At 37.4% G+C, this 23,286-nt stretch overlaps 1 protein-coding gene across 2 annotated transcripts; it reads left to right on the plus strand.

Annotated features, from left to right (window-relative positions):
• Window positions 1–1,717: 1,717 nt before the first annotated feature.
• API5 (apoptosis inhibitor 5) lies at window positions 1,718–23,019 on the plus strand. 2 transcript variants are annotated; one of them, XM_019746446.2, is made up of 14 exons: window positions 1,718–1,932; window positions 6,628–6,789; window positions 7,865–7,958; window positions 8,421–8,486; window positions 9,011–9,162; window positions 10,813–11,019; window positions 11,747–11,851; window positions 12,994–13,083; window positions 14,008–14,189; window positions 15,159–15,252; window positions 16,887–16,943; window positions 17,478–17,554; window positions 18,077–18,213; window positions 20,912–23,019. In XM_019746446.2, exons 1-14 carry the CDS (start codon window positions 1,864–1,866, stop codon window positions 20,992–20,994), a joined length of 1,575 nt encoding a protein of 524 aa, XP_019602005.1. In that variant the 5' UTR covers window positions 1,718–1,863; the 3' UTR covers window positions 20,995–23,019. The 2 variants fall into 2 exon arrangements, with proteins under 2 accessions (XP_019602005.1, XP_019602006.1); XM_019746447.2 differs by having other exon boundaries at window positions 20,917–23,019.
• The last annotated feature ends 267 nt before the right edge of the window (window positions 23,020–23,286 follow it).

Genomic DNA, 23,286 nt, shown 5'->3' on the forward strand with positions numbered 1-23,286 from the left:
TGTAAATATTAGCACACTCTTATTGTAATGAATTAAAACATTAAGTCAAATATCCCCTGAACAAACATAGCCTCACTTCCTATCCCAGATCCTTTTCTCTACTTTTACACATATACCCAATGCTACATTGAACACTTAACTTTGGGGGTGTGATTAAAATACACCTTTATTATTGTTTTCTACTACCTCTTTAAAATTTATTCAGGTGATGTAATCTCATTCCAGCCCTAAAGAGAAATTCTAGCAAACCCATGACTTTCTGCTTGCTCTTAGTTAAAAGACAGTCTCGAATTCAGAAATTAAAATGTCCATTCTATGGCTATTATCAATAAAACAAGAAATAAGTTTTGGAGAGGATGTGGAGAAAAGGGAACCCTGGTACACTGCTGGTGGGAATATAAACTGGTGTAGCCTCTATGGAAAACAGTATGGAGATTCCTCAAAAAATTAAGAATAGAACTACCTTGTGACCCAGCAATCCATCTTCTGGGTATCTACAAGAAAATTTTGAAAACATTTATTTGTAAAGATATATGTACTTCTACGTTCATTACAACATTGTTCACACCAAGACATAAAAACAACCCAAGTGTCCTTCAATGGATGACTGGGTAAAGAAATGTGGTACATATACACAATGGAATATTACTCAGACATAAAAAATGATAAATATTGTTATTTGCAACAATATGGATGGATCTTGAGAGTATCATCCTGAATGAAATAAGACAAAAGTGAAAGGATGAGAACCATATGATTTCACTTATATGTAGCATATAAAACAGAAAGTAACAAATGATCAAACAAAACAAACTCGCTCATGGACACAGACAATGGTATGATGGTTATGAGATTGGGGGAGGATGAAGAGGATAAAGGGTGTCAAATATATGGTGACAGAAGGAGACTAGACTTTGAGTAGTGAGCACACGATACAATATACAGATGATGTATTATAGAATTGTACACCTGAAACTTATATATTAACCAATGCTACCTCAATAAATTTAATTTTTTAAAACGTCTGTTCCAACACATGAACCCAAACTCCAAACTTGAGGTACAATCAGATCTTCTCTGCTCCAACTGGTGCCTGCCTCCTATCATGGTCTCCGTTCCTTATTGCCTATTCAGTTTGGTAGGCAGTTTCTGAGCCCTCATGGGCATATGCATTGAGAGGGGAGGTGAAAAGAGAGGAGAAATGAGTGTACATGGCAAAGGCCTTGAACTGTGAAGTACTACTGGCATTCTCTGGTCTGACAGAGACCAAGTCTTTCACATGAGCCACTCTGTGGGATGTCACCCCCAACTTTGACTCCCATAAGGTACTAATGAGCTGCTTTCGAGCTGCCATTGACTCTTGTCTTGGGGGCTTTCTCAACCTCAGGCAGAAGCCCCTGGAGCAGGACTCAGAATGGATCCAGAATCTCTATTTTATTCCCTTTAAGATCACTTTTCTGGCCGATGTGAGATCTTTAAGGACAGAAACGCAGTCATCTTTGCATGTTCCTCCACGCCTCCCAAACCCTAACCAAGAGCTTCTAGCGAAACACATCCTTAAAAAAAAAAAAAAAAAGAGCTAATTTAATCGTTCTTACAGCTTTTTGTACCTCCAAGCGTTAGAGGGCGATAAAACCCCAGGAGACGCATTGGTGGTCAGTAAAGGCCGCTCCCGACGCGCGCGTCTTTACGTAGACGTTGTGGGCGGAGCCGTCCTGTGCGCGGTGACTGGCGGCGGCACTGGCGGCAGCTCGGGGCGTTAATAGTAGTGCGGCTCGCGGGTTCGGGGAACTTCAGAGGCGGCGGTGGCGCCGGCTGGGACCACGACGACAGCAGGAGCGAGCCCCGGGCTTGTCGCTCACCATGCCGACCGTGGAGGAGCTTTACCGCAACTATGGCATCCTTGCCGATGCCACGGAGCAAGTGGGCCAGGTAAGTCCCCGAGCGGCCTGCAGGGCCCGGCGCTCCGCGGCCTCGGGGAAGCGCTCCGAGCCCGGCGGGGACTGCTCTTCGCCCTCCCGCGGGGTTCCTAGCCTCCGGGCTCTTTCGTCAGCGAAGGCCCTTCTCTGGGAGTGCAGACTCCGGCTTCACCGGGGAGAGCGCGGCCGCTGGGTCCCAGGCTCCTCCGCTTCCCTTGGCAGCCTTTGCTCGGCGTGTCGTTGCCTAACTCAGCCTCCCATTAATTCTCTTCCCTGGCCCTGCCTTCTAGATTTCGAAGTCTTTCTCCTCCTTTTCGGTGGAGCTCAGTCCCTGAGAAGATTAGATTGAGAGTTCTCAAGAGATCAAAAGGTGTCTTTCTTGAAGTAAAAAAAAAAAAAAATCTGTTCATTTAGGAAGAGCGCTTAGGAGAGAGAAGTTTGTGAAAAACAGAAGAGGGGGCCATTCGTCCAGACTTGAATGGGGCTCACGATTTCATTTATTCTGGACGTGTTTTGAGCGCCTCCCACGCACCCGGCGCGGTGCGGTACGAGATGGAGACCCGTGCGCTCCCGGAACGCGTTTTTAGTGAGGGAGACGGGTGATAAATAAGAAAGAAGGTTCTTCTATGTTTGTTTTTTTTTTTTTTTTTAATGAGAGGTGTTGTGAAAAATGTAACAGGGCCGTGCAGTGGCAACGGGGGGGAGGGAGAGAATGCAGCTTTCAGCAGAGTTTGTCTGGCAAGGGCTGTCGGCAGCGTTTGCCCCAAACACAGTTGGAGCAGTGCTGTCCATACGAGCCATTGCGTCTTTGTGTTTTCAAGCCCTGGAGTACGGAGAACTCGAGTCGGTAAGTGTGCGTGTGTGTGTTTTCCTGGGAAGGGAACCGGCTCTCTGGGAGGGTATTCTTGATCGTTGTTAGAAATCCGATGCCATGTATTTTCAGTGCTTAGAACTTCTGCTTACCCCATCCCATGGGGTGGGAAGGGGAAGATCCTAGCGACTAATAACGTTGACAAAGCTGTGGTACTGCCCCCTTTCTGGGCATGTGTGATTCAGGTAGGACCTTTTCGAGTCGTCCGGGAAAAAAAATGTTGGTATTGGGACCTTATTTTAGCTTAATCTAGAATGGTGCATACACAGTTTCAAGTATCAGATGAGTTTTCCTTCCCTGCCTATACATAAAGCGAGAGCATTCTTACAGGGATTATCTCTTATGAATGAAGAAGGGGACTTGATACACACACACACACATATTAGATCATGAGCATGTATTTTCTAATAAGCAAACTGCAGTTGGTAAAGTCTAAGTAAAGCATTATTTAATACCCCCAAACCTTCCAGCCCCGCTGTCACCTTTCCGCTGGTGACTCCTGTGTTCCCCCTCCCTTGTTCAGCCTCCCTTTCCCGAACTCTGCCTCTGCTGCTCTGTCCTGTCTCCTTCCTCTGCTGTGTGTCCCTTTATCTCGCCAACCCCCTTTTCCATTGCGCTCTGCCCAGGACTCCCGGCTAGCCAAAATAGAGCAAGCCGTGCCTCACCATTATTTTACATTGTTTGACATTTTTTCAATTTACTTAAAGTTAAAATGTAGATGCTTAATTTGATATAGTCAAAAAGGTTTTAGGCTTAACAACACCCGTTAAAGGGATCTAAAATTAATTGGATATAACGGGTAAACTCTGATTTCTCCCGTGTTCTCTTATACAGGAGTACGCTGGCTTTTCAGGGTGGAAGAGCATAAACTTTACTGACTTATATTCATGAAAAAGCATTATTTTGGTACCTTTTTTGTGTGATTAAGGTACAATCACAGCTCAACCAAGTTGATAATCTCTCAAAAATATTTGCTTTAGTATTAAATACAAACTAGATTTATTGAGTCTGAGGAAGAAAGTAATAATACTGCTTAGCTTATCCATTTTCTTTTTGTGGCGTACTTGAGAAATGTTTGTTGAAATGACATCCTTTCTTCTCTAAAATAATGATTTATTTCTTAGAGGCTGCATCCTGGTCCCAAACATAGCTTTACGTGTCACGCTTCTGACCACTTAAGCATATTGGTTGTGTTTCGACAATCAGTATCACTAATGTTTTCTTTTAGAAGGTATCTGCTGAGTGTGGATCAAATTGTAGTTGACTTTTTACTTAAAACTATCTTAGGGATTTTTTAAAGTGTGCTTTTTAATTAAATATTAAAAGCACACTCAAGTACACAGTTTTAGAAATGCATTAAAAGTATTTATAATTAAAGCTTCTTAAGAGCACAAGTTTATCTACCTGACACTTGCAGCTGTGTTGGAAGAGAAAAGTAACCTGTACTGTGTAGTTTTGGGAAAATTTTATTGTGGCTACAGTCCTACCTGTCTCTAAATCACTGTGATCACCAAAAATATCACTTATATCTTGTGTCTTACTTTGAAAAGCAGAGTAATAACTACTTTAGGAAGATTCTGTAAAAAAAGAATCTTGTCCCTGTGCTACAGTCAGAAGTCAAATTATTCAAAGAGCTGGCAAGGAAGAATATCATTTTATTTTGCATTATTTAAAGAGTAATTAGTTGAAGTCTATTAATAATGTCTGTGAAATTATTTGATAAAAACTGATGCCTACCAATGCTAGAAACTTGGATTTTTAGTTTGAATATGTTCAAATCTCTTCACTTTCCAAAGGGCTTGCTGTATTTGGGTTGCTGCATTCCCAGTTTATTTGCCTGTGTGGAGCCTATATTGCGGACTCAAATTTTACCTTTGACAGTCCTAGATCTGTCAAGCTCTTTTTTCCTCTTCTCCTTTGTTAATTAAGATCTCAGAACTTAAAGAAGCTTGGTGTTAGGTGCAGATCTTGACTTTAGAGCCCATCAGAACTATGTTCAGGTCCTGGATCTGCTCCTTAACATGGCTTTGGACAAATTATTTTGCTTCTCTGAGACTTGGTTTTCTCATCTGAAAAACAGGGATAGTAGTAACACCTCACTCACAGGATTACGATGAGGTGTGTACACAAGGCTTTACTCAGTTCCTGGTAGGCTTTCAAGAAATGTTGCTAATGGTTCCTTTTTATTCTCTTCCAGATTTTTTTTTCTTGGCAGGGGGATGAATTGTTTCAAGTAGGGATTCTTCATTTAATTTTAGATAATGTAAGGAGCTTCTTCAAAGGGCTTTATAAGTAAATCTTTGCGTTGGAGTTATGGGAAATTGGATTGTGATACCCTGCAAAACAAGGATGTCAGAACTATTCAAGACTTTGATTTTATTAAGTCTGTCTAGGAGCTGTGAGGCAAACCACAGGAATGTAAAGTGGTAGAGAAGTCAGCCATGAGTTTTTGAACCTTTGCACTGGAAAGTACATAATATACTTTAAAAGTAGTAACTTCTGAAGACTCATTTTTATGTCAGCATTTCAGAAGGAAGCTAACCTTACAGAATTTTTTTAAATTTAGGAGGTTGTGTTATGTTTAAGATAGTAAAAGGAGTTTTTATTAATCAGTTGATGGACTTTAGAACTAATTTTTAGAATTTGTTTTTTAGATAGGTTGGCAGTATATGAACTAAAGTAATCTAGTAATTATGCAAATTATATTAAAATCTGTACCTTTAAAAGATCTAATTGTGTCCATAGCCTTTCATACATACATAGAACACTTTATTTCTGATTATAAAAAAAAAAATGAATGTCCTTAATTGTGATCCTCCTGTACCCAAATAACTTCACATCCTGCTTTATTTTTTTCTCTTAACATAGTAATGTCCATGAAAATTATTCAATTTTTGATCATTCTATAATCCATTGGCTGTTTATTAGTCATTTTATTCTTGATGGCCTGAAGTAAGCTCACGTATCTGAAGCACTTAGCGCATGGCCTTATACAGAGTAAACGCTGTTATGTACACGTTTGATATCATTTCTGTGCTGTTTAAGGTTTTACAGTAATTCAAAATTTTGTCCATATGTCCAAACAGAAGATGTGTCTGCACTCTCTGTGTATTTATTACTATTCTTAGCCAGATTAATCGTTGTCATTTAATGAAAGGACTGGTTTGAAGGCAGGTGTATAAGGGGATTGGTAACTTGTTGACTCTTCACATTGTGAGTGTCCGAGGAAGAGCACTTCTGAATTTTTTAAAGAAGGAAACATGAGCTTTGGATGTATTATTCTAATAAAAAGTTAAATATGTGACATTAGAATCTGTTTTAATCCAAAATTGGCTGGGTATATAGAATGAATTATTGTTTTCATATTCTAAACTATGAGGCAAAATAAAGATTCCTCACCTTCCTGGTATTGCTCAATTTAAGGAATGTATTCTCTTCACCTCTTTCAAGATGCTCATTGGAAACAAATATATTTAAGTAATATAACTCAATTCTTTGAGGATTCTACAACAGTCACCACAGTTTTTTAAATTGGGACATACAGTCACAAAGCGAGGGTCAGTAATCACTAGAATGAAGAAGTGTTGGTACATCAACAAACTTATTTGCTTTTTCCTCTTAAAATTATAGTCAGCCTTGTCTCTTCCCCAACCCCCAGATAACTCACGGGGGGCAGGGGAGCAGATGAGAGGAAGGTAGGTGTCCAATTTAAGCAGTAAAACTCCGAAACTAAGCCCTATTTCTTAGCCTGTATAAAATTTTACTAATTTAGATTCAAACAAGTTTGTTTAGCTTCTCATCCTTCAAAACTGTTCCTCTTCTGCTTTATTCTTTCAGCATAAAGACGCCTATCAAGTGATCCTGGATGGTGTGAAAGGTGGTATGAAGGAAAAAAGATTAGCAGCTCAGTTTATTCCAAAATTCTTCAAGCATTTTCCAGAATTGGCTGATTCTGCTATCAATGCACAGTTAGACCTCTGTGAGGATGAAGATGTATCAGTAAGTTTATGATTGACACTTTTCCACAAGCTTTCAGATGTTTCCCTTGCCATTTCCAGACATTTTCTGTGTGTAGTTAATGTAACTAAAGTACCAATCATATCATTGCCCAGTAAAATACTGCAGTATGGTCTGGCACGATGCCATACCAAGGCTCAAATCTTCATTTGAGAAAATAGCTTTTTCACCACCTTTCAACTGTTAAAAATGCATAGGCTCACAAAATACTTTTTTTTACTTATCCGTTACCCATTGGTTAAAAACAGGTTGTGGCTCACATCTTTTTCATACATTGTTATATGCTGTGCATATGAAATTAGACTATTAGTTTGCAATCTGCGCTTGCCTTGGATGTTAAAAATATTAGTAGTATACGTCATAAACCAGTTTCAATAACCCTAAATATTTTGCATAGCAGAAAAGTAATTGGTTTGTGTAATAACTGTATGTGATTACTAGAAAAGGAAGAGATAGTTTTTCCTTCAAACCGAATTAGCTGTTAGCATTTCTGACTGCTGACACAGGTTCCTAAGAATTTTCAACTATTATTTCCTAGCTTTTCAAATGAAATTAGCAAATTATTACCAACATTTCATGGAGAATTTTCTAGACATTACTCCTCTACATTTTTATGTTAAACTAAATAAGCCAAGGCCATGTATTTGGCGTCAAGTACACAATCTGTTCACAAATATGTATAAAGTAGTCAATACTGAAAATTCTAAAGTAAATAGTTACTAGGTATGGCATTGCCACTGTAGGCTTTCTTAAGGTAGTAAAGTGAGTAAAACCCAACGGTTGTGTATAAGCACCGTATAAACCATTGTTTATAATCTCAAATCTGTCTACTCCAGTCAGATATAATTGTATTTGATGTCCCTTTCCACATTTTATTTCTGTTACTTTGTGAATCTTGAATGAGAAATTGGAGCAAATTATTTCTAAAACTGCTAGAAATCTTATGTTTTATATTTTTGTGACTGATTTTTCTGTGGTTTTAGTTTTTTTTAAAGGTTGGGTTTGTTGTTTTTATTGATGGTATTTGGTTAATTTTTTTGTTTGAAATCATATCTAGATTCGACGGCAAGCAATTAAAGAGCTTCCTCAATTTGCCACTGGAGAAAATCTTCCCCGAGTGGCAGATATTCTAACCCAGCTTCTACAGACAGGTAAGAACTGTGTCATTACCCTTTTACCTACATGTAACTTCTCTCTGAAATAGTGCCTCTGTGTTTGGCTTTCTTATTTTTAATTAAAATTCTTTTTTTATTCAGTAGTTTGAGGCTTAATGACTTTTGATTACCTAATTCCTAGTTTTGTTTTGTTTTTAATTCTATTTATAAAGGCAAAATGACTGCGTTGCTTTGGGAATTTTGACGCATCATGATTTTCCCCAACTTCCTGTAGTTTCATAATTTTATTTTCTTAACATAAGAGCTTTCAAGGTATACAAGGTCAGGTCTCTACCTTTTTAAGGAATATGTATTTTCTTGGTACTTGAAAGAAATACTTAGTTATATGTCTACTCTCAATGTAATCTGTGAGAAACTATGTTGAACTTAAGGTTTAAAAAGGAAGCAGATGATGTTTTTTATTTATTTTATATATTGTACCACTTTCTCTCTTTCCAGATGACTCTGCGGAATTTAACTTAGTGAACAATGCCCTGTTAAGTATATTTAAGATGGATGCGAAAGGTAAGGCCACTTCTTCTGAATTGTGTTTGGTGTCTTAAAAAATTGGGGAGCTTGGCATTACTGATTAAGGATAAAGTCTAGGATTCACCCAGAGATCTATTTTCATAAAAATTCTAAGAGTTCTTAAAAAAAAAAAAAAAGAAAGCTGCTTAGTTCAATAGGTTTGTGACTCAAAACCCAGCAGAAATAATTGCAAAAACACATTGAACTTTTCCATTAGAAATCTGCTGGGAAAACTCCCTTTGCCACATAAAAGAAATTCTCCAAAAATACCTGAGTTTTATTTATTATTAATAATGATTTAAAAAAAGGAAAAGTCATGTTCAACCTGATTCTGAATCCATGAACAAAGCATGTGATGACCCTTGTGGTTGGAGCTGTAGAAATTTCAAACTAATTTAACTAGTATCTGATATTCAGGATGTTTATTAACTCACTTAAAAAGAAATATAAATTGAGTTAAACTGCAAAACTTCATTACAATATAGAATTAACTTGCTGCACATGGCTGTTTTGTTTTGCAGGAACTTTAGGTGGCTTATTCAGCCAAATCCTTCAAGGAGAGGACATTGTTAGAGAACGAGCAATCAAATTCCTTTCTACAAAACTTAAGACTTTACCAGATGAAGTCTTAACAAAGGAAGTAGAGGAACTTATACTAACTGAATCCAAAAAGGTAAGCTTCGTTCATCATTTAGAACTTCTCTAAAGCAAAAGAACATATTTGAAATTAGTAGTATTCATCAGTGCTATATGTAGCTTGTGTATAAAATGATATATCCTGTTAGAACCACCATAGAACTTTAAGCCTATTTTGCACTTTGGTTACTTGTGATGATGAATCAGTATGTTAATTTAAAAGGATGTGATCACATTAAAAGATGTGATCAAATTCTGAGGATACATGTTTTAGGACCCCATACAAATCACCTCTTTCAAGAAATTTTACCTAATTCCCACCCTTCTCTCCCTTCTCTTCATATTCTCTCATTATTCTGGATCATTTCAAAATGGAAATGAAATCTCATTGCAATGACCTATTTTTTCATCCTGCCTCTTCAAGAGTGAGAGACTGTGCTTATTTGTCTGGCTCCCAGATCTAGCATAGTTATGGACACTGAGATTCTCAAGGTATATCACAATTAACTTGCACTTATGAAGTGCTAAAGCTTGGGAATAATTTACTTTTTTTCTAGGTTTAGGAGAATTCAAAAATTTCTCTAATAGCACTGCTTACTGGTAAGATTTCTTCAGTGAGAGAGAAAGGAGCAGCTCTCCAGCTGGGAATGTCCACATATTTTCCTTATGCCCAGCTAATAATGTGGTGGAGTATGTCATGATTGCTTGCTCCTTTGGCCAGTGAACAGAAGGGCTTAGACCCACTGATACGGAGCACTTACATTAAGACTTGCATGGTCTCCTATTTTGTATACAATGACCTTATTAATGTGGATGAGGCTGCTTTTAAATACAGGAAACCGAATTTGTCTTAACAGCTGGCTACAGAATTTCTCAGGGTTTTTTTTGTTTTTTGTTTTTTTTGCAGTCATCCCCCAAAAAAACCTTTTTAGACATTTTTGTTTTGTTTTGTTTTGTTTTGTTTTGGGGGGGAGGGGAACAGGACTTTTATTGGGGAACAGTGTGTACTTCCAGGACTTTTCCAAGTCAAGTTGTTGTCCTTTCAGTCTTATTTGTGGAGGGTGCAGCTCAGCTCCTGGTCCAGTTGCCGTTGTTAGTTGCAGAGGGCACAGCCCACCATCCCTTGTGGGAATCGAGGAGTCAAACCCACAACCTTGTGATTGAGAGCCCGCGCTCCAACCACCTGAGCCATCTGGCCACCTGGGAGCTCAGCAGCAGCTCATTGACTTCATTCTATTTGCGGAGGGCGCAGCTCACTGGCCCATGTGGGAATCGAACTGGCAGCCCCGTTTCCCAGGGCTTGCGCTCTAACCAACTGAGCCACCCATCCATCCCTTTCAACAGTTTTTTCCTTAGCCACTCTCCCATGAAATTTTAATGCCACAGGTAATACTGTATGTCTGTTTAAGTACCGTATGTATATCTGTGCTTTATACATAAAAAAAGTAAAATTTTCCAAGAATCAAATTTTGCCCCATTGGAGACAATATAGCACCCCATATTGAAAATGACGGTTTATTCTGAAGCTAAATTGACTTAAGCTAGAAGTTATCCTTTCATCAGTATTTCAGAAATATTAGTTGCTAACTGACTTCAGTAACTGAAATAAATTTGCTACACTCTCAGTATTGATCTTTCATTCTCATTCAAGTGATAAAGATACTTTTTCTAACTTGTCTCTTTCCAGGTCCTAGAAGATGTGACTGGTGAAGAATTTGTCCTGTTCATGAAGATACTATCTGGGTTAAAAAGCTTACAGACAGTGAGTGGAAGACAGCAACTTGTAGAGTTGGTTGCTGAACAGGCTGACCTGGAACAAACCTTCAACCCGTCAGATCCTGACTGTGTGGACAGGCTCTTACAGTGCACTCGGCAGGCGGTACCCCTCTTCTCTGTGAGCTCTATGTTTTACATCGCTGGTGTTTGGGGTACTCTGTTAGCTTGTATTTCTGTAGATATTCACTTGAGCATTCTCCTCAAATCTTTGCATAAAAGTAGCAACACAATGAAGTCAAAGTTTACTTTATGGAGGCCTGAGTGTGGTTGTCAAGAGGCCAGAGCAGCAAGACATTTCTTTAGTCTTCGTTAGACTTTATTAAACTCTTGAGAATTTTGCATCATACTTTACAGTTTGGCTGAGTTTCTAAAACACTAGTTTTAGTAATTTAACTGTTTTTCCTTAAATTTTCTAACAGATTATTCCAGGTAAATATGCCCTTTATCTGGCTTTGTGTTATGATCTCTGGCCAGGAGTGTTCTGAGATGTACATATTGTAGTTTGAAAACCAGTTTAAAGGATCTATCCTTTTTGAGAAATGTACAGTCTGAAATTCAACACTGAAATTTCCCCCAAAATTTGACCCGAGAACGGAACAGTTCCAAGATGTGTAGATGTCCCAAAGCTCCATGTTACCTTGCAACAAAGTGTGCATTGTCTAGTGAGGTTATTTCTGGGGTGCTCTGGGGTATGCACCATAGTGTATTTGTAGATGCTGTGGTGCTGTTAGCATTTGTTAAATGACATTCTATTGTATTTAAGCATTTGTTAAATGACATTCTATTATATTTAAGAGAATACGTCTCCCTTTTCTGACAACTCAATGTTCTTTGGATTTTTATAGAAAAATGTGCATTCCACAAGGTTTGTGACTTATTTCTGTGAGCATGTTCTCCCTAACCTCAGCTCCTTGACTACCCCAGTGGAAGGTCTTGATATACAGTTGGAGGTAAGAGAAAATTTCTGCTTTTAGTACTGAAAAGGTATTCTCATATTTTAAGAAACCACTAACTTAGATCTGATTTCTAAGAGAGTAAAGGCCTGGTGATGGCTAGCTAGTAATCTCTCCCAGGATTAATTACATAGGAATGCTTTATGGATTCAGTTAAAGGTTACTGCAATAGGAAAGCACTGTTTGTAGTTTTAATTATAGTCAGTCTCCACCTTTGTAGCCTTAATACTTTTAAATAAGGTATTTAATTCATGACAGTTCCCATCTTTGTCCACATGGATGGAGCTAGATTTAAGCTGGTTTAACACAAAACATCCTTTATCCATTCTCCAATAGAGTTGTATCTCAGCTGTAACGTACATGTACGTGTTTTACATTTACTTAATCTTCCCACGTTTAACCAGATTCCTCTCTGTATCTCCAGAATCTAGTGCAGAGCCTGATTCTGAAAGGCACTTGATTGTTGAATTGAACTGAAATATGGAAATGTATGTGCCACTACCCTCATAGGTCTTTGGGACAGAGAAGGTCTCACTGTGCACTAACACAAGTTTGCTTCACGTGTTCTGGGTGTGGCTCATCAGACTGGGATTGAATAGAGTGGAGATGAACCTCAAAAATAATGGCAATTACCAATACTTTGAATTAGTATCCAGAGACTAAATATAATAGCAAATGAGGCCCACTCTAAATGTTAGTAAATACTTCTTTGCTGTAAAGAGTTCTTCCTCAGTGTCTCTTCAAAGTACAAACTGCCAAGTTAATGTATTTATCATTTTTGCGCTGTATTTTGCACTATCATTATTAACCTGTAACAGAAAGTATCATGTATATTCTTTTCCTTACTTCTCACAGCTATGTTAAGAGTCATGAGATCTGATTTCTAAGAGAGTATGCCTTGCCACTGACATATTTTGTGACTTTCCCAAGTCACATCAAATTTCTGACCTTCAGTCTCCTCAACAATAAAGTATAGATAGGGCTGCATCTCTAAATATTATTCCAGTTCAAACATTCTGCTTCCATAAAAGCATAATTGAAAAATAAGCAGTCTTAAACAGTTACCTAGAATCATTTTTATTTTACAGCCCTTGCTCATTCAAAAAAGAACACTAATCACAGTGAATTGTGTGTTTTAGGTATTGAAACTACTGGCGGAGATGAGTTCATTTTGTGGTGACATGGAAAAGCTAGAAACAAATTTAAGGAAACTGTTTGATAAGTTATTGGTAAGAACTTTTTTCTTTCCTTATGGCATAGTCAGTATTTAGCTCCATAGTCTATAGTATAATAATTCTAGCAAGTGTTATTAGCTGCTCAGACCACATGTTGTCTACTTTAAAAAATCTGCTTTAATCTTTGGCATTCCTTCTGTTGTTGATGCTTTGCGTATGGTACAGGATTTATATAGTAGGTCTGCTATTTATCAAAATATTTTTTACATTTGCTGCAGTTCACCTTCAGGTTGCTGCCCAAAGCCAACTAGCTTTAGCAACCAGGAAATAAAGTCATTTAAGTCACAATCGTGGGGAAAATAGGGCATCTGATAAAGTCATTATCAGCATCACCAAATGATTTTCTTGTTGGATGTGAGCAGTTACATAACTGACATAGTGATAAGCATTAGACCCATCGCAGAATTGAGTCACCTAGCATCTGGTGCTCTTCCAGACCTAGAATACCTACTAGGGTATTACAACACTGACATTGAATGCCTCTGGCAGTACTTTGAAAGAAAAGAGAGCTGATACTTAAATAATATGGTCTAATATTCGGAGATTTTTAGTGTTAGCATAATGTAGTGGTTAAGAGCATCAACTTCTCATGTCAAACCTAGATTGAATCCTGACTCTTCAGCTTACTGATTTTTTTCCACCATAGGAAGGATACCTAAGCTCTCAGAACTCCATCTACATTAAGTGCTAATAAATGTTAGCTACTTTAATTGCCATTGTTAGTAGTAGTAGCAGCTATAACATAGGTTAATATGGAGAATTGACAGACTAGATTGTTGATCCAATAGGTCTAAAAGATATCTTACCTAAATTTCTGATCTTGGTAGTTTTTAATGCTTCATGTCCTACAATTAGTTGAGCATATGTCTATAATTATTTAGAGCAGATTGCAAACTTCTCTATATTTTCATCTCTTAGGAGTACATGCCTCTCCCTCCAGAAGAAGCTGAAAATGGGGAGAATGCTGGTAATGAAGAACCCAAGCTACAGTTCAGTTACGTGGAATGTTTGTTGTACAGCTTCCACCAGTTGGGCCGAAAACTTCCAGATTTCTTAACAGCCAAACTGAATGCAGAAAAGCTCAAAGATTTTAAAATCAGGTGATGTATGATTGAAGTAGTCCAATCCTTGGCAAAAGTACTTTGACTATCTGATGCTCCCTGGGTTTTATTTTCATTTTTACGAACGCCCTCTTTCCACCCTACCTCACCCCAGTGGAACAAAACAGAAGAGCCACAAAACAGGAATGCATGTAAATATCCAACACCTGTGGCATAACAAATCCATAGGGGAGAATGAACTTGTTCAAAAATGGACTCTGGCTCTTCCCTCTTGCTTTATGATTTAGGCGGGTTCCCTAACCTCTAACACCCCAAATTTTCCTCAGCTGTTAAATGATAATAGCACCTGCCTCATAGAGTTGTGAAAATTAAATGAGACAAAGAATGGAGCTTTGAGCACAGTGCCTAGCACATAATGGGTACGCAGCCAACTGTAGGTACTATTGTTATTAGTATCTTAGAGTGTAACTGAGGGGCAGCACTGGAAAAATCCTAAGTCATTTTCACAAAGACACTTAGTACTGAATCATTTCATTAATAGAGTCACATCTTAAAGTTTGAAATGCTTGGCCACTGTCAGCTGTTACTGTCCTAGTCTACTCTTTGGTAGGCAGAGGTGTAATGATTGGTGAAACATTTGATCAGAAGCAGGCAAGTTAAGAGATTACTCTAAAAATGAAACCAGATAAAATAAATGATGCCTGTTGTTAAGCAGAGTGCCTAGCAGTCTGCAGGATGGAGTTACGGTACCACCTCTTTGTTCACATGGTACCTGGGAACAAACTTAAAAAAGAGATTACATGGAACACTTTGAGATTTATATGAGTTTATAGTACTAAATTCTCAACTCTGCAATTTTGTTTATTTTTAACTAGACCTTGAGGTGCAAACAGGTCAAACACTGTCCCTTTGTAGCAGATAAACACAGAGAGTGACGTGTCTAAGTCAAAGTTGAAGTAGGACAGTTGAGGTGATGATTTGCTAATTAACAAATACTTCTTCCTGTAGGTTGCAGTACTTCGCCCGTGGCCTGCAGGTTTACATCAGACAACTTCGTTTGGCTCTCCAGGGTAAAACAGGCGAGGCCTTAAAAACAGAAGAGGTAAGAACACTGGGTCACATCTGACAAGCAAATTTTTATAATAGCCCCCAGTTATTAAAATTTATGCATTGAAATGTAACATTCGACTTTATTTGAACTGGTGATACAAGTCTATATTGAAGATATAATACGATCGTAGAAGATTGTCTACATATTTCGTTATTTGCTAAGTTATATTTTTATCATTGTTGAAATATCTTGAATGTTTCTAATGTTGGTAAACAGTGTTACCAAACTTAGATACACACTGGTCTTTTACTGGGGTCTCATTAGCAGCACATGTTTAAATATTTGATTGATGGTTGTCAAATTTTTAATTTCACCATTTTGAAATCCAAATACTTTACATTAGAAAAAAGATTAAATTGCCCATTATATACCAAACTATATGCATATTTGTGTTGGGATTTTTGGTTCGCTGATCTCACCTACAGGCAACCCCCGTATAACATGCTTGTTAGGTTCCTAAAAAATGCCGTGTTATGTAAATCCATGTTATACGAAACAAAGAGCTAGTACAAAAAAGGGGGTTAGGTTCCAAAAATTAAAAAAACATACTATTATATTTTTATAATTAAGAGAACTATCTTTATTAAAGCAATTTTCACTTAAAGTATAACATTAATATGTATTAAATAATGTTTTCTTCGTCATCACTGCTAGTAAGCACCATTAACCGAGGGCATTTTCTTTTTGACAAGATATCTTCATCCTCTGAACTTAATATTCCACGAACAAAATAGATTTAAAATTCTAACAAATTTTAAAATTCTGCAGTCAAATCTGATATGACATCCACACTCAAATGAAAAATTTCAAATGGGATATCTTTTGCTCTTAAAAGCTCTTATTATGTTCTGTGTTGTTCGGGGATTTTCCTAATTTCGAATGAAATATTTTTTGCTCTTAAAAATTCTTATAATGCTCCATGTTGTTCAAGGATTTCTCTAATTCTCAAACCGTGTTAGAGTGAAACCGTGTTCTAGGGTGTCGTGTTGTACGAGGGTTTCCCCCCAATTCTCGAACTGTGTTAGAGCAAAAACCGTGTTATAGAAGTGCCGGGGTTACTTGTATTTTGAACAGTCTCATCCCAGTCCTAATGAAATATTTTAAGTTTTCATCATGTCTTTCTATAACTTCAACTGATTATTTTTAAAACAACTCCTATGTGCATATAACTTGTCTCTTACACATTTTTCAGGTAAATTGTAGATACCGTGTTTCCCCGAAAAGAAGACCTAGCCGGACAGTCAGCTCTAACGTGTCTTTTGGAGCAAAAATTAATATAAGACCGGGTAGAACAGAATAATAATTATAATATAATAATTATTAAAATATAATATAATAATTATAATAGTCATATTAATTTTTGCTCCAAAAGACACGTTAGAGCTGGTTATCTAGCTAGGTCTTATTTTCGAGGAAATGGTTAACACTTTCAATGTTCTAACCTGTCAAGGGAACACAAAGATTTATTTGCTTTCTCTGCCATCTCTACACTATGTAGTTTAGAGTCAGAGAATAGGACTAAGCAGAAATGATTCTGAAAGAGAAGTATCTAACTCTATATGGTAATGGAATGTGCATCATAAAAGTTACTGGCATTTTAATTTAATTTTGTTTACCTTTTACAGAACAAGATTAAAGTTGTTGCATTGAAAATAACAAATAATATCAATGTTTTAATCAAGGTAAGTCTTCCTTTCTTACCCAGTAAGTAGTGTAAGAGGTTATCCATGCACTTTGAGGTCTGTAATGTTACTATTTAAGGGGAGATGCCATTGCATTCCCGATGTTTGGCCTTTTAAAACTTAATGCTTTTTACTATATCAAGTGACATTTCTATAGTTATTACAAAATCACATGTTGTTTTATTTATTTAAAAGTTATTGCAGAAGATACTGCAAGCAAAGGGAAGCATACAGACTTCCTCTGGCCCAAAGCATTAGAGCAGATTCATCTGGATTCAGAAATTTCACTGACTTAAGTTCTGGTGGTTGTAGTGCTACTGAGTCCTTTCAAATTGCCAATAAAATCCTGCTTTGCTTACACTAAGAATGGACAGTCCTATGTAACACATTGAGAGCTTTCTGTACTCTAGGAAAGCTTCCTTTCCTAAAATGAATCTTTAAGATGTCTCCCTGTTTTTCACCCTCACCACCACTCCCCACACCACCAAATACATTTCAAAATACAGAAATCTTATCTAATTTTTGTCTCTTTAGGATCTCTTCCACATTCCTCCTTCTTATAAGAGCACAGTAACATTATCCTGGAAACCTGTACAGAAGGTTGAAATTGGGTAAGAAATATATTTAAAAGATATTTAAGTATTCTAATGTTTATGATTTATAAATATGAAAATCTGAATTCAGATGTTATATTTACTGTACAAAAGATATATTGTTAGTTAAATGATTCTCAATAAGATGTTAAAATATGACTATTAGAAGCACGACTTAAAATATAAAATCTAATCCTAGTAATTTATAAAATGATAAACTGGTGGAATACAACCTTGGAATTTTCAGACTTGTTTGTACTCCTGTAACATAACTAGGCTCTCTGACAAGTTTTACAGGAGTCACTTGCATGTCGTCTTGGAAGCTACATACTCTATAAACTATTTTAAAGCCCTGCAAATGCCCTCAGACAATGTCTGCATAACAGGCAGTTAATCTGATGACATCAAAATGTTACTTACTTTTTTCAAGTGTGACTATCACCTTTAGAATGTCTTTCATATCTGATATGCTAAATTACCAGTGTATTGACAGCCTCTGGTATAATAGAATTTTATTGCTGTTCTTCCTACTGTTAATAGGCAAAAGAGGGCCAATGAAGATACAACTTCCGGTTCACCACCGAAGAAATCTCCAGCAGGACCAAAAAGGGATGCCAGGCAGATTTATAATCCTCCTAGTGGGAAGTATAGCAGCAATTTGGGCAACTTTAATTATGGTGAGCGTTTCCGTTTGGGAACAAGCAATATAAGAGATTAAGCAGAAATTGTGTTGTACTTGATTTTCATTAGCAATTATATATAGTATCAGAGCTCTTTCATGTGATTTTTCTGACTTGATGTGGGGAACTAGAGCTGTTAGGGAAAACAACTCATTCCGTTCCTCTCTGACATACTCTTGTGGGCTTACTGAATTGAGCATGCAACTCTAAGAACTTATAAAGGAAAAATATTCCTCTTGTATTCAGAGGAGCCAACAGAACGAAAAAGAAAGGAAGTTGGCATGAACCATTCATTCCTGGTTTTCCCTTTTCTAGCTTCAAGGCAAAATACTGCATTCTTCCTCAGGGATGGAGCTGAGGGAGAGATGTAGCTTCTGGCAGATGTGGTATTAATGATTCTTCATGGACTTTGTCACCCTACTGCTTGTCCTCTGTCTTCTGTACTGCACCCAAAAGTGAGGTCATAGAAATGGAGTCAGATGTGAAAGCATTACCTGGCAAGGAAGATGTGTCCTATGGCGGTCTCTCCTGCTGCCGAGAGTGCAGTCCATACAGCATATTAATACACTCAGTAGATGTAGCTGAACATTTAAGGGTAACCCAGTTCTTCATATTAAAATTCACTCAACAGTTGAAAGAGTGGCTTTTAGTGGTCTGTTAGCTTATAGCTAATAATAATATCTATAAAGATGTTAATTTGTTGAGAGTGTTGATACTAAATTTATTGAGAAGTGAGAGTTTTATAATGAGTGTGGTAGGGGGGAAATGTGTAAACATGTGCAGTAGATGAGGCCAAGCCATAAGTAGTAAAAAATTGCAGGAGTTGTAGCCGACATAAAGGTTGGGACATGACCTGAAGGCCTCCATGGTCACGGCTTCTATCACTGGGAGCATCTTGCCCTCAGACCACCTCTGCTTTTCTGAATGCGTTCACTGGGGTAATAAACGTGATGGTTTCATTTAACTGGTTTGCATACCGATCAACTTAGAAAAATGTGTCATGACGTGAGAGGTGACTATGAATAAGATCCCATTCTATTACACAGATAAATACTGGCTAAGCCGGGGAAAGATCTAGTCAGTTTTCTAACTCAAGAGTTTCTGGAGAGGGAAAAAAACATCAAAATATCATCCAGATAAGGTAACTATGTTTCTAGCCACAGTGGCAAAAAAAAATGGATTGCACTAGTGACTTAATAGGAATTTTCCAAGTGTCCATCATTATCGATTGAAGATAGCAACACCAGGTTCTTTTTATGGCTCCTAACAAGATTGCTGCAATAAGGAAGTTGAAAAGTTCAGTGAAGAGACTTGCTCTTTGGAATTAAAAGTTTAAGACTCTTAATTCATTTATGTATGATGAAAAGTCCAGCCTTACTGATAAACTTCAATTAGTTTTCTTCACTGAAAAGACTCCTTTGAGGAATATTTCTCTGGAGCTAAAAAAGAGAATCACAGACTGATTCTACAGTATGACTTAAGTGACTTGATTTTTCAGGAACAGATATGTTTAATTTACATCAGTAACCCAAATACCATGTGTATACGTATCACCTTTTCAGCACCACCTCTGAGCAGCTCATGTAGCTGATAAAGCAGTGAGAAAAAAACTGTCATTTTTGTGAGTCCGGGTGCTTGAAATATTATGGCCAAAACAAATTGACTATCCGTTGCAATTGAAAGGAAAATTTCAGTTTAGCCCAATTTTTCAAAATTTATCATTGACAGCTTACAATATTTGTGTTTATGTCACCAACTTTTGAAGGCCAAAAGTTTTTGTTAATTCCAGATTAAGTATAAAAATTTTGATAGTTTCATCATCTTTGGTAGTGATAGGCACCAAAATAAAGAACTAAGCAATAACACTGTCACCTTGAAACATCTTTGTTAATGGGACACATTAACTGAGTACCTACTATGCGTGTATTTGGCAACTTGCCTGTGCTTTGGTACATATGAGGTCTGACCATTAAGTTCGTGAACTTGTTGCAATGATGTTGCTAACCTTTTTTGATATCAGAGTGATTATTCATTATGAATTTGTACCAACTGGACAGTTACCCAAGTTTACTATTTGGAAGTGCTGAAAAGGCTGCGTGAAAAAGTTAGACGACCTGAACTTTTCGCCAACAATTCATGGCTCTTGCATCACGACAATGCACCAGCTCACATGGCACTGTGTGTGAGGGAGTTTTTAGCCAGTAAACAAACAGCTGTATTGGAACACTCTCCTTACGCACCCGATCTGGACCCCAATGACTTCTTTCTTTACCAGAAGATAAAGGAAATACTGAAAGGAATGCATTTTGATGACATTCAGGAGATCAAGGGTAATACGATGACAGCTCTGATGGCCATTCCAGAAAAAGAGTTCCAAAATTGCTTGGAAGGGTAGAGTAGGCACTGGCGTCGGTGCATAGCTTCCCAAGGGGAGTACTTCGAAGGTGACCATAGTGATATTCAGCAGTGAGGTATGTAGCACTTTTTCTAGGGTGAGTTCATGAACTTAATTGTCAGACCTCGTATGTTACCCTTGTTTTACATACAGATTGAATTTGTAGATGGTGCAGCAGAATACCAGTGCTGCTTTTACAGAATCCAGTGCTACAATCAGAGCTACACGCTACATTTCTTCTGTGTTTGCTGTTTCGTGAAGTCTTGAGCAAGACCTAAACCCTTGTTCGCTTCTTCGTAGAGCAGAGAGGAGCCTTCAGGGGAAGTAGAGGTGGCCGAGGTTGGGGAGCGCGAGGAAATCGTAGTCGGGGACGACTCTACTGAACAGGACATCGCATTCGTCAGCATTGTCACGAGCTTAATATACTTAAATTCTACTACTCATTGGATTGCCGGGGATGTCCCTTTAAAAGGACTGCTGCCTTCAGCTAAAAACTTAATGTTCTTTATACCTTTGTATGTATGATCTACTTTTGTATCAGACCATGGTCGTGTCCAAGGTAAAACCACAGCGATATTTTTGGATGCTCTGCACAGTCTTGACTTGTTTTTGCAATATCATTATTAAGACTTCATTTTGTGAATCTTACTTTTAAACATCTTAATAATTTGTTACTGATAGCTGTTCAAGTCTAAAATGTTATGAAATTCAGTCCATTTCTGGTAACTGGCAAAGATCATCAGTTTTGAAAGGTTACTGATTTTCCTCTCCCGTCTTATTTTTTTATTTTTTATTTTTGCCCAACATATGGAGAAGAGTAATAGTCGATCTTAACATTTTATTTTCATTGTTTTTTAATAAAGCTGCTAGGCAATGGTTCATTCCTACCTAGTGTCATAAGAGCAAAATACCAACTTTCTTAAAATGTAGAAATGACATTACATTTTTAGGAGAAAGTAAGTTGCTTTCCACTGCTTACTCAAGTAACTCTTCTCCATATGTTGTGATAAAACTTTTGAATATGGGCTCTTACTATTTGAATAGAAATGTGTATGTATAATATACATACATGCATAAGCATATGTGTGCGCGCGTGTGTGTGTATATGCATGCTGTGAAACTTGACTACACAACATAAATCATTTTTTTAAATTCCAGGAATGGGTAATCTTTGACATGGTGATCACCCTTTTGAGGCTGAATCCATTATTAACTTGTTATCTGTGTTTTCCTCCCAGTAGTGAGGGATTTTGAGTCAGTTGTACTTACATGATTATTGTTATTTAAAACTAAAAATAAACAAAGGCTGCGTTTTCAAAGATAAGTTTGGAGGTTCTGGTTGGAGAAATACAGCCAAAATATTGAATCTGATGTACATATAGGTTTCTACAGGATGACATAGAATAATTTAGAATTGGGGGATTTAATAACCAGGGCAACCCAGGAAAAGTGACTTGATAACATGGTGTACCAATAATAAGGGATGCTCCTCAGTTTGCTTTTGCCACTTTGAAGATTTTAACTTCTCAGGTTATTAATCAAAATTATTGTATAAGTTAGCTAATAGAATCTTTAGGTGAAAACAACAGATGGGGGGTTTGTGGAGTGTTGAATGTCATGGGCATTTTTAGTAGCTAGGACCTTTGCTCTGCATTTGAATGTTTCATATATTTTTGTTCTGCAGTTAATCTTCCCTCCCCAAGTTTGCTGTTCGAATCCAATGCCTGAACGACATTTTCTAGTAGTTTGACAAATATTTTGAGGAATAGTTTGTGATTCCAATGCAGGTGTCTTCATTACTGTTACCTCTACATTGGGGAAAAAGTAAATCCCCTTTGTTAGAATTACTGCACATGTTTAAGTACTAGAATGATACCAGTGAGCAAAAAAGTTGGATCAGCTTGACTATGGAGTGGTGGCAATAATCTAAACATTCCAAAAGACTGAGCTGAACCTAAGCTCCCTTGGAATCGGAACAGACATAGGAACATGGAATTGCCATTTGAAAACTGTGACCAGGTAGTCTGGGCCTCAGAGGCAGATCGCCAGTGGCCCAAAGCCATTTCAAGTACAGAAACTATATTGGGACTACAGTTATATAAATTTGAACATTAAGTGTAACTTTTCCTCTTTTTCTTTTTTTAAGAATATTTGTAAACTCAAAGCTGAGCAGAAGTGACTTGACTGTCTTGACCTTGATACTGAGTTGACTGTGTTTCTTCCTTTACCACCTCATTGTACCCTTCCCTTTCCTAAGGCAATAGTGCACAACTTAGGTTATTTCTGCTTCAAAAATTTGAATGAAAAACTTCATGCCATGATTTTTTTTTGCAAGACACCTGTTTATCACCTTGTTCAAAAGTAAATGTTCCCTTATGCTTTTGAAATAAATTTCCTTTTGTAATTTTGTTTTGTGTTTTGATGTGTTATGATTATGATAACTTCAGATTCTTGGATATTCATTAAACATTTATTGGCCACTTCTCATGTGCCAAGCAGTGTGTTAGACCATAAAAATACAAAGACGGACAAGCTACTGCTGTGCCTTCAGAGAGTTGTCTTGCAAAATATCTTTCATTTTCATCCTTTGGATTTATTTTTAGACGCTAATACACGCCTCTGAAAAAAAGGATTTGGTTCTTTTTATCAAAGAAAACATGAGATACTTGCCAAAT

Source organism: Rhinolophus sinicus, linkage group LG06 (genome assembly GCF_036562045.2).
Source record: "Rhinolophus sinicus isolate RSC01 linkage group LG06, ASM3656204v1, whole genome shotgun sequence".
NCBI lineage: Eukaryota > Metazoa > Chordata > Mammalia > Chiroptera > Rhinolophidae > Rhinolophus > Rhinolophus sinicus.